Source organism: Scyliorhinus torazame, chromosome 2, assembly GCF_047496885.1.
Source record: "Scyliorhinus torazame isolate Kashiwa2021f chromosome 2, sScyTor2.1, whole genome shotgun sequence".
Classification (NCBI taxonomy): Eukaryota; Metazoa; Chordata; class Chondrichthyes; order Carcharhiniformes; family Scyliorhinidae; genus Scyliorhinus; species Scyliorhinus torazame.
Genome location: NC_092708.1, coordinates 70,612,218 through 70,627,922, shown reverse-complemented (window position 1 = coordinate 70,627,922; position 15,705 = coordinate 70,612,218). Strand labels below are relative to the sequence as shown.

The 15,705-nt window shown below is 46.7% G+C and overlaps 1 protein-coding gene across 7 annotated transcripts in view; it reads right to left on the bottom strand.

Moving 5' to 3' along the window:
• The window catches only part of zranb3 (zinc finger, RAN-binding domain containing 3), a 295,756-nt gene that overhangs the window by 128,570 nt on the left and 151,481 nt on the right, over positions 1 to 15,705 (bottom strand). For all 7 annotated transcript variants that reach the window (XM_072472336.1, XM_072472330.1, XM_072472319.1 and 4 more), the window contains one exon: positions 10,213 to 10,444. In XM_072472336.1, coding sequence (XP_072328437.1) covers positions 10,213 to 10,444 — 232 coding nt within the window. The remainder of the gene's footprint in view (positions 1 to 10,212; positions 10,445 to 15,705) is intronic.

Below are 15,705 nucleotides of genomic sequence, written 5' to 3'. Positions count from 1 at the left end.
ATAGTATGCTATGTCTCCTTGCTGAAAAACGGTATTTGATGGCTGTACATTATGTCTTAAAGCTCTGCGAATTCTTTCAGAGACTTCTGCTTCCAAAAAAGCTTTTCTACTGCTATGTAATGCATTTAAATGCTCAGCAAAGGCAGAGCTAATTGTAGTCCTTTCCCAAGCTGGAGGGTGGTCATCTAAAATGGACGAAATTTTAGGATTTCTACCAAACACTAATTGATAGGGACTAAAGCCTCCAACCATCTGCAATGAATTATTTGCATGTACCACCCATGCTGAAGCTGAATTTAGCTTGCAGTTTCGTCTATCTGCCAAAATTTTCCAGAGCATGGCATCTATTACCGCATGGCTTCTTTCACACACACCATTACTAAATGGGCTTTCTGCAGCCGTATTCATAACTGTGATATTCACGTTTACACATATCCCTAAACTCATCATTAGCAAATTCTCCCCATTGTCCGTAAGGAATTTTGCCGGTGGGCCCATTCCTGTCCCTATCCATTTTTCCGTGATTTGATCCAGAATTACTCTCCTTTCTTTACTTCGTACAATCGTTGATTGACTAAATCTGGTTGCTAAATCTACAATGCAAAATAAATATATTATTGGCTTTATCCCAGATCTTAAGGTCCGTGGCCAGAATGTTGTTAAAATCTCTGGCCAAAGGTAGGATTACAATTGGTTGTGCTGGTGTCCTTCTGTACTTCCTACAAACTTCACAGCGATCACAGACCTGTTCTATCAGTTTAGAATAGTCTTCATCCCTTACCCCTGCATCCTTTAATAAATATTTCAGCCTCCGAGGAGATGGATGCACAAATTGCCTATGCAGTTTTAATACAACAAGCTTTTTATCAGCTAAAGTCCCATTTTCAACCGCCATTAACACATCCTTTTTCTTCTTTTTTTATAAATTTAGTGTACCAAATTAATTTTTTCCAATTAAGGGGCAATTTAACGTGGCCAATCCACCTAGCCTGCACATCTTTGGGTTGTGAGGGCGAAACCCACGCAAACACGGGGAAAATGTGCAAACTCCACACGTACAGTGATCAGAGCCGGGATCGAACCTGGGACCTCAGCGCCGTGAAGCTGCAGGGCTAACCCACTGCGCCAACGTGCTGCCCATTAACACATCCTCAACAACTGTATTTGAAATATTATTTGTCAGTAATGGAATACAATAGTGTCCCAACTGTAAATTCACCGTCTTTCCAAAAACTGTTGCCTTATCCTGTTCCATATCCAGTTTCATGTGTGCTTTCTTCATCAACGGTCTGCTCAGAAGCAAAGGTATCTCACTTTATACTACATCTGTGCTAATGAAATGATTCACTCCGGCAACATTGCAAGGGATCACCACTCTTTTCAGTGACTTCAGAGTATTATCATCCCCAAACCTGAAACTTGTGGAACTTTCAAATTCCTTAACCTTGTTACGATTTTCAGCATTCAAAGAATCCAGGTAACATTTTAACCAGTCAATTCCACACACAGTAGATGTGCAGCCACTGTCCAATAAAGCACAATTGAAGGATTCTGCAACCAACACCCTGATTACCGGCGTGAAACTGCTTTTAATAGGACAATGCCTTCTTTCTGGTCACTACCTTTTTCAAAGAACAAAGAACAAAGAAATGTACAGCACAGGAACAGGCCCTTCGGCCCTCCAAGCCCGTGCCGACCATACTGCCCGACTAAACTACAATCTTCTACACTTCCTGGGTCCGTATCCTTCTATTCCCATCCTATTCATATATTTGTCAAGATGCCCCTTAAATGTCCCTATCGTCCCTGCCTCCACTACCTCCTCCGGTAGTGAGTTCCAGGCACCCACTACCCTCTGCGTAAAAAACTTGCCTCGTACATCTACTCTAAACTTTGCCCCTCTCACCTTAAACCTATGCCCCCTAGTAATTGACCCCTCTACCCTGGGGAAAAGCCTCTGACTATCCACTCTGTCTATGCCCCTCATAATTTTGTATACCTCTATCAGGTCGCCCCTCAACCTCCTTCGTTCCAGTGAGAACAAACCGAGTTTATTCAATCGCTCCTCATAGCTTATGCCCTCCATACCAGGCAACATTCTGGTAAATCTCTTCTGCACCCTCTCTAAAGCCTCCACATCCTTCTGGTAGTGTGGCGACCAGAATTGAACACTATACTCCAAGTGTGGCCTAACTAAGGTTCTATACAGCTGCAACATGACTTGCCAATTCTTATACTCAATGCCCCGGCCAATGAAGGCAAGCATGCCGTATGCCTTCTTGACTACCTTCTCCACCTGTGTAGCCCCTTTCAGTGATCTGTGGACCTGTACTCCTAGATCTCTTTGACTTTCAATACTCTTGAGGGTTCTACCATTCACTGTATATTCCCTACCTGCATTAGCCCTTCCAAAATGCATTACCTCACATTTGTCCAGGTTAAACTCCATCTGCCATCTCTCCGCCCAAGTCTCCAGACAATCTAAATCCTGCTGTATCCTCAGACAGTCCTCATCGCTATCCGCAATTCCACCAACCTTTGTGTCGTCTGCAAACTTACTAATCAGACCAGTTACATTTTCCTCCAAATCATTTATATATACTACAAAGAGCAAAGGTCCCAGCACTGATCCCTGTGGAACACCACTGGTCACAGCCCTCCAATTAGAAAAGCATCCCTCCATTGCTACCCTCTGCCTTCTATGGCCTAGCCAGTTCTGTATCCACCTTGCCAGTTCACCCCTGATCCCGTGTGACTTCACCTTTTGTACTAGTCTACCATGAGGGACCTTGTCAAAGGCCTTACTGAAGTCCATATAGACAACATCTACTGCCCTACCTGCATCAATCATCTTAGTGACCTCCTCGAAAAACTCTATCAAGTTAGTGAGACACGACCTCCCCTTCACAAAACCGTGCTGCCTCTCACTAATACGTCCATTTGCTTCCAAATGGGAGTAGATCCTGTCTCTAAGAATTCTCTCCAGTAATTTCCCTACCACTGACGTAAGGCTCACCGGCCTGTAGTTCCCGGGATTATCCTTGCTACCCTTCTTAAACAGAGGAACAACATTGGCTATTCTCCAGTCCTCCGGGACATCCCCTGAAGACAGCGAGGATCCAAAGATTTCTGTCAAGGCCTCAGCAATTTCCTCTCCAGCCTCCTTCAGTATTCTGGGGTAGATCCCATCAGGCCCTGGGGACTTATCTACCTTAATATTTTTTAAGACACCCAACACCTCGTCTTTTTGGATCACAATGTGACCCAGGCTATCTACACCCCCTTCTCCAAACTCAACATCTACCAATTCCTTCTCTTTGGTGAATACTGATGCAAAGTATTCATTTAGTACCTCGCCCATTTCCTCTGGCTCCACACATAGATTCCCTTGCCTATCCTTCAGTGGGCCAACCCTTTCCCTGGCTACCCTCTTGCTTTTTATGTAAGTGTAAAAAGCCTTGGGATTTTCCTTAACCCTATTTGCCAATGACTTTTCATGACCCCTTCTAGCCCTCCTGACTCCCTGCTTAAGTTCCTTCCTACTTTCCTTATATGCCACACAGGCTTCGTCTGTTCCCAGCCTTTTAGCCCTGACAAATGCCTCCTTTTTCTTTTTGACGAGGCCTACAATATCATTCGTCATCCAAGGTTCCCGAAAATTGCCGTATTTGTCTTTCTTCCTCACAGGAACATGCCTGTCCTGTATTCCTATCAACTGACACTTGAAAGCCTCCCACATGTCAGATGTTGATTTGCCCTCAAACATCCGCCCCCAATCTATGCTCTTCAGTTCCCGCCTAATATTGTTATAATTAGCCTTCCCCCAATTTAGCACATTCATCCTCGGACCACTCTTATCCTTGTCCACCAGTACTTTAAAACTTACTGAATTGTGGTCACTGTTACCGAAATGCTCCCCTACTGAAACATCTACCACCTGGCCGGGCTCATTCCCCAATACCAGGTCCAGTACCGCCTCTTCCCTAGTTGGACTGTTTACATATTGTTTTAAGAAGCCCTCCTGGATGCTCCTTACAAACTCTGCCCCGTCTAAGCCTCTGGCACTAAGTGAGTCCCAGTCAATATTGGGGAAGTTGAAGTCTCCCATCACCACAACCCTGTTGTTTTTACTCTTTTCCAAAATCTGTCTACCTATCTGCTCCTCTATCTCCCGCTGGCTGTTGGGAGGCCTGTAGTATACCCCCAACATTGTGACTGCACCCTTCTTATTCCTGATCTCTACCCATATAGCCTCACTGCCCTCTGAGGTGTCCTCTCGCTGTATAGCTGTGATACTCTCCTGAACAAGTAGCGCAACTCCGCCTCCCCTTTTACATCCCCCTCTATCCCGCCTGAAACATCTAAAACCTGGAACGTTTAGCTGCCAATCCTGCCCTTCCCTCAACCAGGTCTCTGTAATGGCAACAACATCATAGTTCCAAGTAGTAATCCAAGCTCTAAGTTCATCTGCCTTACCCGTAATGCTCCTTGCATTAAAACATATGCACTTCAGGCCACCAGACCCGCTGTGTTCAGCAACTTCTCCCCGTCTGCTCTGCCTCAGAGCCACACTGTCCATATTCCCTAGTTCTCCCTCAACGCTCTCACCTTCTGACCTATTGCTCCCGTGCCCACCCCCCTGCCATACTAGTTTAAACCCTCCCGTGTGACACTAGCAAATCTCGCGGCCAGGATATTTATGCCTCTCCGGTTTAGATGCAACCCGTCCATCTTATACAGGTCACACCTGCCCCGGAAGAGCTCCCAGTGGTCCAGATAACCGAAACCCTCCCTCCTACACCAGCTGTTTAGCCACGTGTTTGTCTGCTCTATCTTCCTATTTCTAGCCTCACTGGCACGTGGCACAGGGAGTAATCCCGAGATTACAACCCTCGAGGTCCTGTCTTTTAACTTTCTGCCTAGCTCCCTGAACTCCTGCTGCAGGACCTCATGCCTCTTCCTGCCTATGTCGTTAGTACCAATATGTACAACGACCTCTACCTGTTTGCCCTCCCCCTTCAGGATTCCCTCTACCCGTTCGGAGACATCCTGGACCCTGGCACCAGGGAGGCAACATACCATCCTGGAGTCTCTTTCACGTCCACAGAAGCGCCTATCTGTTCCCCTGACTATAGAGTCCCCTATAACTATTACTCTTCTGCGCTTTGACCCTCCCTTCTGAACATCAGAGCCAGCCGTGGTGCCACTGCTCTGGCTGCTGCTGTTTTCCCCTGATAGGCTATCCCCCCCGACAGTATCCAAAGGGGTATATCTGTTCGAGAGGGGGACAACCACAGGGGATTCCTGCACTGACTGCCTGCCCTTTCTGGTGGTCACCCATTTCTCTGCCTGCACCTTGGGTGTGACCACACTTACATAACTGCGATCTATGACGCTTTCCGCCACCTGCATGCTCCTAAGTGCATCCAATTGCTGCTCCAACCGAACCATGCGGTCTGTGAGGAGCTGCAGTTGGGTGCACTTTCTGCAGATGAAGCCATCCAGGACGCTGGAAGCCTCCCGGACCTGCCACATCTCACAGTCAGAGCACAGCACCCCTCTAACTGACATTGCGTCAATTAATTAAAATTAAAATTTGTCTTTTTTTTTTTAAATTACAAAGTTACTGTCAACTATCTGTTTCCTAGCACTAGATTTCTAATAGAAATGCGATAGCTAACTATAATATCCTCCGATCTCTGGCTTAGATATCCTCTAAATTATAATTAAGTTATTATGTTTAATTAGTTCCCAAATAGTGAAAAAAATTTAGGTTAGAATCCCAACCAGCCACTCAGGTCACAGCTTTTCTGTCCCCCCCGACACACACAATTTGAAAAAAGGTATAAAAGTAAAAATCACTTGCTTACCTTCTGAGATGTTCTCAGGTTCTCTCGCTGACAGAGACTGCTCCTCCACCTCCAATCCTTGGCCTGCACAATGCTAATAATATATAATATAATATGGCACTTACCTTACACCAATGGGTCTTATTATTAGGTTAGAGGAGGAGGGTGGGTGGGAGACACTACACGTGTAGTGTCTCGGGTTTCCTCTCCACCAGAATTTATTGGGGGGGGGGGGGGGGGGGGGGGGGACTTGCCAGAGGTCGAACTTCCGGTTCCCGCCGAAATCCAAAGGGCTGCTCCTGTAAAGGTAAGGTTTTTAAACACACTACTCACCTCCCAGAAGGCCCCTGCGCACCGCTGCCGCCGACTCTTCTGACTCTTCCGTGTCATGTGTTGCTTCAAACACTATTATAACGTGTTGGACAGTTGAAAGCATAATGGCATTGAGAGTCACATCGAAAACATTGATTTATCATACCCTGGGCATTTCTGGGGTTCATCTTCCTATTGTAGGTTCTAACTGGGTTTCTGTCTTCATAAATTCCAGGTCCCGATCTCCTTCTATAGTCTTGGAACCGGTTTGTAGCCGTGCGATTTCGCCATCCTGTTAGTAGTGTATCTTCCATATTCTGCCTAATTGCAGACTGACCTATTTGGGTCATCAGAGCCATCGGAATTCCCCAGAATCATTTTTTAAAGCTTCTGTCATCTGATCGAATAAGGTATCCTTATCCGCAAACTGAACTCCTGTCAAAACCAGGAGCCTATCCATGTTGCTCACTCTAGCATAGTCAAGTAATTTAAAGGCCAACAAAGACTGTGGAAATTCCAGATTGTGTTTCTGCAGCCTTTTATATAGTCTGCCAAATTCCATTACATAGTCTTCCATGGATAAATCCTCTATTTTCCAGAACCTATCAAAATCCGACCATGCTTCATTCGCCCTTAACAAGTCATCCTTTTTATAAATCTTATCCATATAACGTAATAGAGTCTCCAGGCCTTCTTCTGAGTCTAACTCTTCCAATTCCAGCTCAGAAAAGACTTTGCTTCGGATTTTACTGTCATAAGGTAGAGAAAGAGCCAATGCCATACCTTGTTTTCTCCTTCCCAAGGCAGTTACCTTAGTCCACATAACTACTGCACTTCACCATTGGTCATACAATCCCTTTTCAGAAAATAGGGGGGGGGGGGGGGGGGGCGTGTAGTCATATCCGGCCATCTTTATCCTAGGTTCAGCCATATTTTTTTTTTTTTCTCACTCACTCCTTGATTTGGTCGGGAAAAGTTGTATCTTTCAACCCTTCACATTTGCACAGCAACCATCCTCTGCTACCATTTGTTAGACATCTAGCTGCTGTTGTATAAAGAGTCAAAGGTTCTGCTCCTTTTCACAAACACCTTTATTTTCACTTTAACAGACTCTGCACAAAACTCTGTTTTCGCATCACCTGACACAAAGGCCACCTGAAGCCTCTTTACATATCAGTGTCAATTATTGGATACTGAACATAAACGAGACAACTAATTGGAATGTCTCTTAACCCATTACTTAACAATGGAGGGCGTTAAGCGCAAATGAGAGAAGAGCTGGGAGAGGAAGTGGAGGCTGGGACATGGGCAGAGGGTGAATGCGTCCTTATCGTGTGCGAGGTTAAACCTCATCCAGTTTAAAGTGGTGCATAGGGTCGACATAACAGTGGTGAGGATGAGCAGGTTTTGCGACGGGGTAGTGGATAGGTGTGGGCGGTGGGTGCGAATCGTCTTCACATTTTCTGGGCATGTCCTATATTGAGGGGTTCTGGGATATGATGTCCGAAGTGCGGAGTGTGGTGTTGGCTCAGTGTACAGAGGTGGTGATATTTGGTGTGTCGGAAGGCCAGGGGTCCGAGGGGGCGGACGAGCTGACAGAGACTGGAGCTACCAAACGGACAGGAGCTCCGACTTTTACAAATCAAAAACTTTCTCCGCAAGGAGACAAGGAGGTACCCTCGGGCCCCAAGAGACACAATGCTGGAAGAACTACTGGATGCTGAGAGGATGAGAAAGGGAACTGTGGGGACATAAACGGACGACTTTTAGAAAGGGTGAGAACACCACTAGCTGGAGCAAGACAAAAATGGGAAGACGAACTAGGGGCGGAACTATGATGGGGACTCTGCAGCAAAGCACTAATTGGGCCAACTCCACCACTTCCTGCGCAAGGCTAAACCTCATGCGGTTTAAAGAGATGCACAGAGCGCACCTAACCAGATCTCGAATGAGCAGGTTCTTCCTGGAGTTGGGGGGCAAATGTGAATGGTGCCAGGGAAGCCCGTCCACATGTTCTGGGCTTGCCCCAGACTGGTCAGATTTTGGACAGCCTCCTGCAACGCGATGTCCAAGGTTGTGGGGGTGAGGGTGGAGCCGTGCCCGAAAGTGCCAGCTGTTGGGGTACTGGAGCAGCCAGAACTTCACATGTGGAAGAGGGCCTATGCCCTTGCTTCCTTAATTACCCGCCGGAGAATCCTGCTCAGATGGCGATCTGCAGCACCACCCACAGCTGCAGAGTGGCTGGCAGATCTGTCGGAATTTCTCCATCTGGAAAAGATCAAACACACCATGCGAGGGTCGGACGAGGGCTTCCGCAAATTGTGGGGGCAATTAATCAGCCTGTTCCAAGACCTGTTCGAAGCCAATAACGGACAGGAAGGGAACCAACAGGACCATGCAAAGCAGACAGGAACAAGAAGGGGTGGGTGCAGCCAGGGTGGAACCCAGGGAAATACCAGGAGGGCACACAGGGAAAGAGCGGAGGGGCCAGAGGACCCCCACAAAGCCATAGGGACAACAACTAAAACAAGCTGAAAGATAGACTTATAACATCTACGGCACAAAAAAAGGGCCTAAGACGGAGCCCGAGTAACAGAAATGGGGAGGGGGGGGAAGCAAGGGAATGCCTCAGGAACAAAAACATGTAAATTGTAAATATCAACCATTTCTGTCACCTCCTATATAGTGTACAAATGTAAAATTCAATAAAAATATTCATGTAATAAAAAATAAAAAAAGTGTGGGTGTGGGTGAGCAACCTGGCAGAATTCCTGAGGTTGGAAAAGGTGAAGTTCGCTCTGCAGCAGTTGGTAGAGGGGTTTGTCCAGAGATGGAAATAGTTCATCGATTTCTTCAAGGAGAATTGAGGGGTCAGCAAGGGGGTGGGGGTAAAATGGGGAAGGCGGGATGTCGGTGTCAGGGGAGCTGGAAGGTTGGGGTTGTTGATTGGTTGATGTGTATGATATTATGTGAAAACTTGTTAAATGCCTTGAATAAAAATATTTTTTTGAAAGAAAGAATACATTGTACAAGGGAGAAATGTTTGTCTTATGCTGAGACCAAGACCTAATCACTTTAAGGACCTACTCAATGAAGGGATCTGGAACTTGGCCTTTCTAGTTGCGAGGAGAAATTATTCTGGCGTTCCTGGTGTCAATTTAGAGATCCCCCTCGCCTGAAGTGAGAGAAAATATGTACTGACAATGAAATTCGAACCTCATGATGAGTAGCACTGAATTGCAGTTTTCACAGATAATGGAAGGAATCCAAGTACGATTACAAAACGTAAGAACAGAAGTAGGCCATTCAACCCAGAAAGTTTGTTCCGCCATTCAATGAGTTTGTGGCTAATCTGACATAACCCTCAAGCCTACTTTCCCATTTTATCTCTATAAACTTGGATTCCCTTACTGATTAAAAATCTGCCTATCTCAGCCTTGAACATACTTCTGTGGTAAAGAATTCCACAGATTTACGACCCTCTGAATAGATATTCCGCCTCATTTCTGTCTTAAATGAGCCAGCCCTTACTCTGAGATTAGACCCTCTGGTCCTACACTCTCCCAGAAGAGGAAACATCCTCTCAGCATCTACCCTGTAAAGCCCTCTGAGAATCCGATACGTATTTCTTCTAAAGTCCAATGAGTACAGGCCCAAACACTCAACTTCGCCTCAGAAAAAAATCCTTCCACACCCGTGATCAACCTAGTAAACCTTCTCTGGACTGCCTCCAATACCAGTATATCTTTCCTCAAAACACAGCTAAAAGTACAATAAAACATTAAATGTTGTCAATTTTGGGCTTAATACAGAGTGAAATCCCCAAAATGCTGCTATCTGTACAGATTCAATTGCTTGGTGATTAGCCTGCGATTTACTCTTAATCATAAGCAATGACAATGCACCAACTATTTTCAACTTTAGTCTCGAATTACACAGAAAGTTTGTTTTCTATCGGCCGTGATCAGTTACCTGAAATGAAAGCAGAAAATTCTGGAAATACACACCTGCTGTACTTTACAAAGATTATAAAAAATGTTCACAGGCTCACCTCTTCGGGGCGACTAAGTGCAGGAGTCCCAGTCAACAGAACCGCCCTCGCAGCTTTCTGTACAATAGGTACCAAAATTGTGCTTCGTGCTGCATTACGTGATTTTATGTAGTGGGACTCATCAACAATAACAACTTGGAAGTTTTGATCATAAAGAGCATCTACTAAAGTCTGCGCATCAGTTGTTAAAAGGCCATAACCCACAATAGTAACTTTGCTGGTTGGAATTCTCCTGCAAGATACAAACAAAACAATTTGAGATGAGGCAGTGTGATTACATTTCATAGACAGTACTATTTTTACCTAAATACATTTTGCAATCTGTAGCGTGTACCATGATTGTTTATCCAAAAGAAATTACATATCTGTATTATCAGTTTTGTCAATCCAATGTGATACGTGAAGAAGCCACTTGTATAAGGATTTCATTCCTAATTGCATCCATTTCAGATGGTTCAATTGCTGCACTGGCAGCCAACCCTACATACAATCAATATCATTTTCACAGAAAGGGTTCTTAACCCTATGAAAAAAAAACTATGGTTCTTGAACTATTTTGAACTTATACGAAGAAATAATGATAATGGGCTATGAATGGCAATATTAGGATATTTGCGCAGGAAGTAATTCTTTTGTAAAGAGGTAATCAAAAATGGGAACATGTTGCCACAAGGAGGTAGCGGAGGCCAGGACACAATTGAAAACTATGGAAAGATGCTACAGTTCACATGCTGGAGGGAGATCATAGAACTCGTGCACAACTTCAGGGAGGTTCATTTTACCCCATTAATGTAACATAGGAACAGGAGTAGGCCATACAGCCTCTCTGGCCGGTTTCAACTTTCAATTAGACCATAGCTGATTTATATCAGAGGAAACTCATCCTTGTGCATCGACATTGTCAGTGTTCAAGTTTATCTCATTTGGAGCAGTGTGGTAATTAAAGAGGTAAGTGGAAAATTTAATTTTCCAGTTTTTAGTTGTAAGTTTAGTGGTCTAGTTAGCTGGCAAAAAGGAGCTGCCCGCACCCAAATTGCTGAGTGGCAGTTATTTGTCAATCACCTGAAGCCTGAGTAGAGGCAAAAGGTGTAAATTGCATTCTTCTGTTTGAAGCTTAACCAGTGTGCGTCATCTCAATTTAGTTGGGTTCTGTATAAAGAGAGAGGCATAAAGTGCACACTCAGTAAGCTTTGCGCATGTGAAGTTGGAGACAGCCTGTGTGAGAGCCACAGTGGGGATTGAAACTTGGTAATTTGGAGCAGTGTGGTAATTAAAGGGGGACAGATCCAGAGAGCATACTGGAAAGTTAAGTGATATAAAAACCTCCCTCATTTCAGGAGTTGTGACCAGGAGAAGCAGAGTGCTGTATGGGGGAAGGCAAGTATTACTCTTGATTCTCTGAAACTGACAGTGAGTTCGAACTAAAAAAAAAGTTTAAAATGACATCACATTAGGCAGTATGGTGGCACAATGGCTAGCATTCCTGCCTCACGGCGCCGAAGTCCCAGGTTCGATCTCGGCTCTGCATCAATGTCCTTGTGGAGTTTGCACATTCTCCCCGTGTTGCGTGGGTTTCGCCTCCACAACCCAAAGGTGTGCAGGGTGGGTGGATTGGCCACGCTAAATTGCCCCTTAATTGGAAAAAATGAATTGGGTACTCTAAATTTTTTTAAAAAGTGATATCACAGGGGGGCTGTGATCTGATTGGCTAATAGGGAAATGTGCTAAATTTGAATATCCATTTAAATTACTGCTTAGAAATTGTGTTGAGACCGAGGTAATAAGGAGATATATTTTTTAAAAGTTTAATAAAATAATTAAACCCAAATTAAAAACTAATTGAATAAAATAGAGATGGCGGGTCAGGTGATGTATTGTTCCTGCATGATGTGGGAGCTGGTGGACCCCATTGAAGTTCCCAGTGAGCACGTCTGTAGTACGTGTTGGTTGCTTGAGGAACTCCGGCTCAGAGTTGAGGAGCTGGATTCTGAGCTTCGGACACAGCAACACATCTGGGAGGGGGAGAGATACCTGGACACTTAGATTAAATACCTTGAATTCACCCAGTGGTCAGGGGCAGGAGAGTGTGGCTGTGAGTGAGGCAGGTAGAAAGATCCAGCAGATAGGGTTTCAGGAGCCTCAGTCCCTGAACTTGTGCAACAGGTTCGAGATTCTTGCTACGTGTGTAGACGGGAACAGGGACTGCAGGGAGGATGAGCAAACTGACCACAGCACTGTGGTACAGGGATTCGTCCAAGGGGGGGGGGAAAGAATAAAATAAATGTTGTCATAATTGGGAATAGTATAGTTAGGAGCATTGATACTGTTCTCTGTGACCACATTCAAGAGTCCCGAAGGTCACGATGCCTGCTTGGTGCTCAGGTTCGGGAAATCTCATCTGGGATGCAGAGGAATTCGGAGTGGAAGGGTAAAGATCCAGTTGTCCAGGCGCAAGGCGGATGGGAGTTCCCCACATGGGGGGGGTCGAGGAGTGAGCAGGAGTAGCCGGGGTCAGTTGAAGTCAGCTGACTTACGGAAGTAATATGGGGGGAGCAATCAAGCTAGAAAGAGATCTAGCGGGGAGGGGAGGAGGGAGGGAGAAGGGGGGGGGGGACAACTGGGTTGCTGCTGCGGAAATCCAAAAGGAAATGGCTAAAGAGTGGGTGGGCGGGGATGGTGTGCGACGCTGGGGGAGCGAACGGGAGCGTGGAGGCGGGATATGGGACTGGCCTAGAGAAGGTAATGGCTAGTCGACACGGGAGGGGGGCAGGTAGCCCCCTAGTGAGGCTGATCACGTGGAACGTGAGAGGCCTGAACGGACCGATAAAAAGGGCCCGAGTGCTCGCGCATTTGAAAGGACTAAGGGCAGACGTGGTTATGCTCCAAGAGACGCACCTAAAGGTGGCGGACCAAGTTAGGCTAAGGAAAGGATGGGTGGGACAGGTGTTCCACTCAGGACTGGACGCAAAGAATAGAGGGGTGGCCATTTTGGTGGGGAAACAGGTCGCATTTGAAGCAAAGAACATCGTAGCAGATAGCGGAGGTAGATATGTAATGGTGAGTGGCAGGCTGGAGGGAATGGAGGTCGTGTTGGTTAACGTGTATGCCCCAAACTGGGACGATGCGGGATTTATGAGACGGATGCTGGGGCGTATACCGGACCTGGAGGTAGGAAACTTGATTTTAGGAGGGGACTTTAATACGGTGCTGGACCCGGGGCTAGATAGATCCAGCTCAAGGACCGGAAGAAGGCCGGCAGCGGCCAAGGTACTTAAGGGGTTTATGGACCAAATGGGGGGAGTGGATCCATGGCGATTTCTTAGACCTAGGGCTAGGGAGTATTCCTTCTTCTCCCATGTCCATAAAGTGTACTCCCGGATAGATTTTTTTGTTTTGGGAAGGTCGTTGATCTCTAGGGTGGAAGAAGCTGGGTACTCAGCCATAGCGGTTTCGGATCATGCCCCACATTGGGTGGACCTGGAATTAGGAGAGGAAAGGGAGCAGAGAACACTCTGGCGATTAGATGTGGGACTGATGGCGGATGAGGGAGTGTGTGCAAGAGTGCGGGGGTGTATTGAGAGATACCTGGAGGTCAATGACGACGGCGAGGTCCCTGTGGGAGTGGTATGGGAAGCACTAAAAGCGGTGGTCAGAGGAGAGCTGATCTCCATTGGGGCCCACAAAAGGAAAACAGAGGCCAAGGAAAGGGAAAGATTACTGGGGGAGATTTTAAGGGTGGATAGGGAATTTGCAGAGACCCCGGAGGAGGAATTGTACAGGGAGAGGAGACGACTCCAGACGGAATTTGACCTTCTGACCACCAGAAAGGCGGAGGTACTGTGGAGGAAGGCACAGGGGAGGAGGTATGAATATGGGGAAAAGGCGAGTCGCCTGTTGGCTCATCAATTGCGAAAGAGGGCAGCAGCGAGGGAAATAGGAGGAATTAGAGACGAAAGGGGAGACACGGTGCGAAGGGCAGGAAAGATAAATGAGGTGTTCAAGACCTTCTATGAGGAACTGTATAGGTCTCAACCCCCAGAGGGAGAGGAGGGGATGCGGCAGTTCCTGGACCAATTGAGGTTCCCGAAAGTGGAGGAGCGGGGGGTGGTAGGCCTGGGGGCACCGATTGGGGTGGACGAGGTTATTAAGGGACTGGGAAGCATGCAAGCAGGGAAGGCCCCAGGACCAGACGGGTTCCCGGTGGAGTATTACAGAAAATATGTGGACTTGTTGGCCCCGTTGATGGTGAGGACGTTCAATGAGGCCAGGAAAGGGGGGACTCTACCCCCGACGATGTCGGAGGCGACGATATCGTTAATTTTGAAGAGGGATAAAGATCCGTTGCAGTGCGGGTCCTATAGACCCATTTCATTGTTGAACGTGGACGCCAAATTGTTGGCAAAGGTACTGGCATCGAGGATAGAGGACTGTGTCCCGGGGGTGGTGCACGAAGACCAGACAGGGTTCGTAAAAGGGAGACAACTGAATGTTAACGTGCGACGACTATTAGGGGTGATAATGATGCCCCCAGTGGAGGGGGAGGCAGAGATAGTGGCGGCAATGGACGCAGAGAAGGCATTTGATAGGGTGGAGTGGGAGTATTTATGGGAAGTGTTAAGGAGGTTTGGGTTTGGGAACGGGTTTATTAGCTGGGTTAGACTTCTTTATGGGGCTCCAACGGCAAGCGTAGTTACAGGTCGACATAGATCGGAGTATTTCCGACTATATAGGGGAACAAGACAGGGATGCCCGCTGTCTCCATTGTTGTTCGCGTTGGCAATTGAACCTCTGGCCATGGCGTTGAGAGACTCCAGGAAATGGAGAGGGGTGATTAGAGGGGGAGAAGAACACCGAGTCTCGTTATATGCGGATGACCTATTGTTATACGTGTCGGACCCAGCGGGGGGAATGATAGAGGTTATGCGAATTTTGAGGGGGTTCGGGGATTTCTCGGGGTATAGGCTAAACATGGGGAAGAGTGAATTATTTGTGATACATCCAGGGGACCAGAGTAGAGAGATAGAAGGCTTGCCTCTAAGGAAAGTGGAAAGAAACTTCCGATACCTGGGGATTCAGATCGCTAGGAGCTGGGGAACCTTGCACAGACTTAATCTGACACGGTTGGTAGAACAAATGGAGGAGGACTTCAAGAGGTGGGACATGCAGCCTCTATCGCTGGCGGGCAGGGTGCAAGCAATTAAGATGATGGTCCTCCCGAGGTTCTTATTTGTATTTCAATGTCTCCCTATACTAATCACTAAGACCTTTTTTAATAAAATAGACAGGAGCATCACGAGCTTCGTGTGGGCAGGGAAAGTTCCGAGAGTAAGGAGGGGGTTCCTTCAGCGTAGTAGGGACAGAGGAGGATTGGCACTACCGAACTTGGGCGATTACTATTGGGCCGCCAATGTGGCAATGATACGTAAATGGATGATGGAGGGTGAGGGAGCGGCGTGGGAAAGACTGGAGAGAAAGTCCTGTAAAGGGACGAGT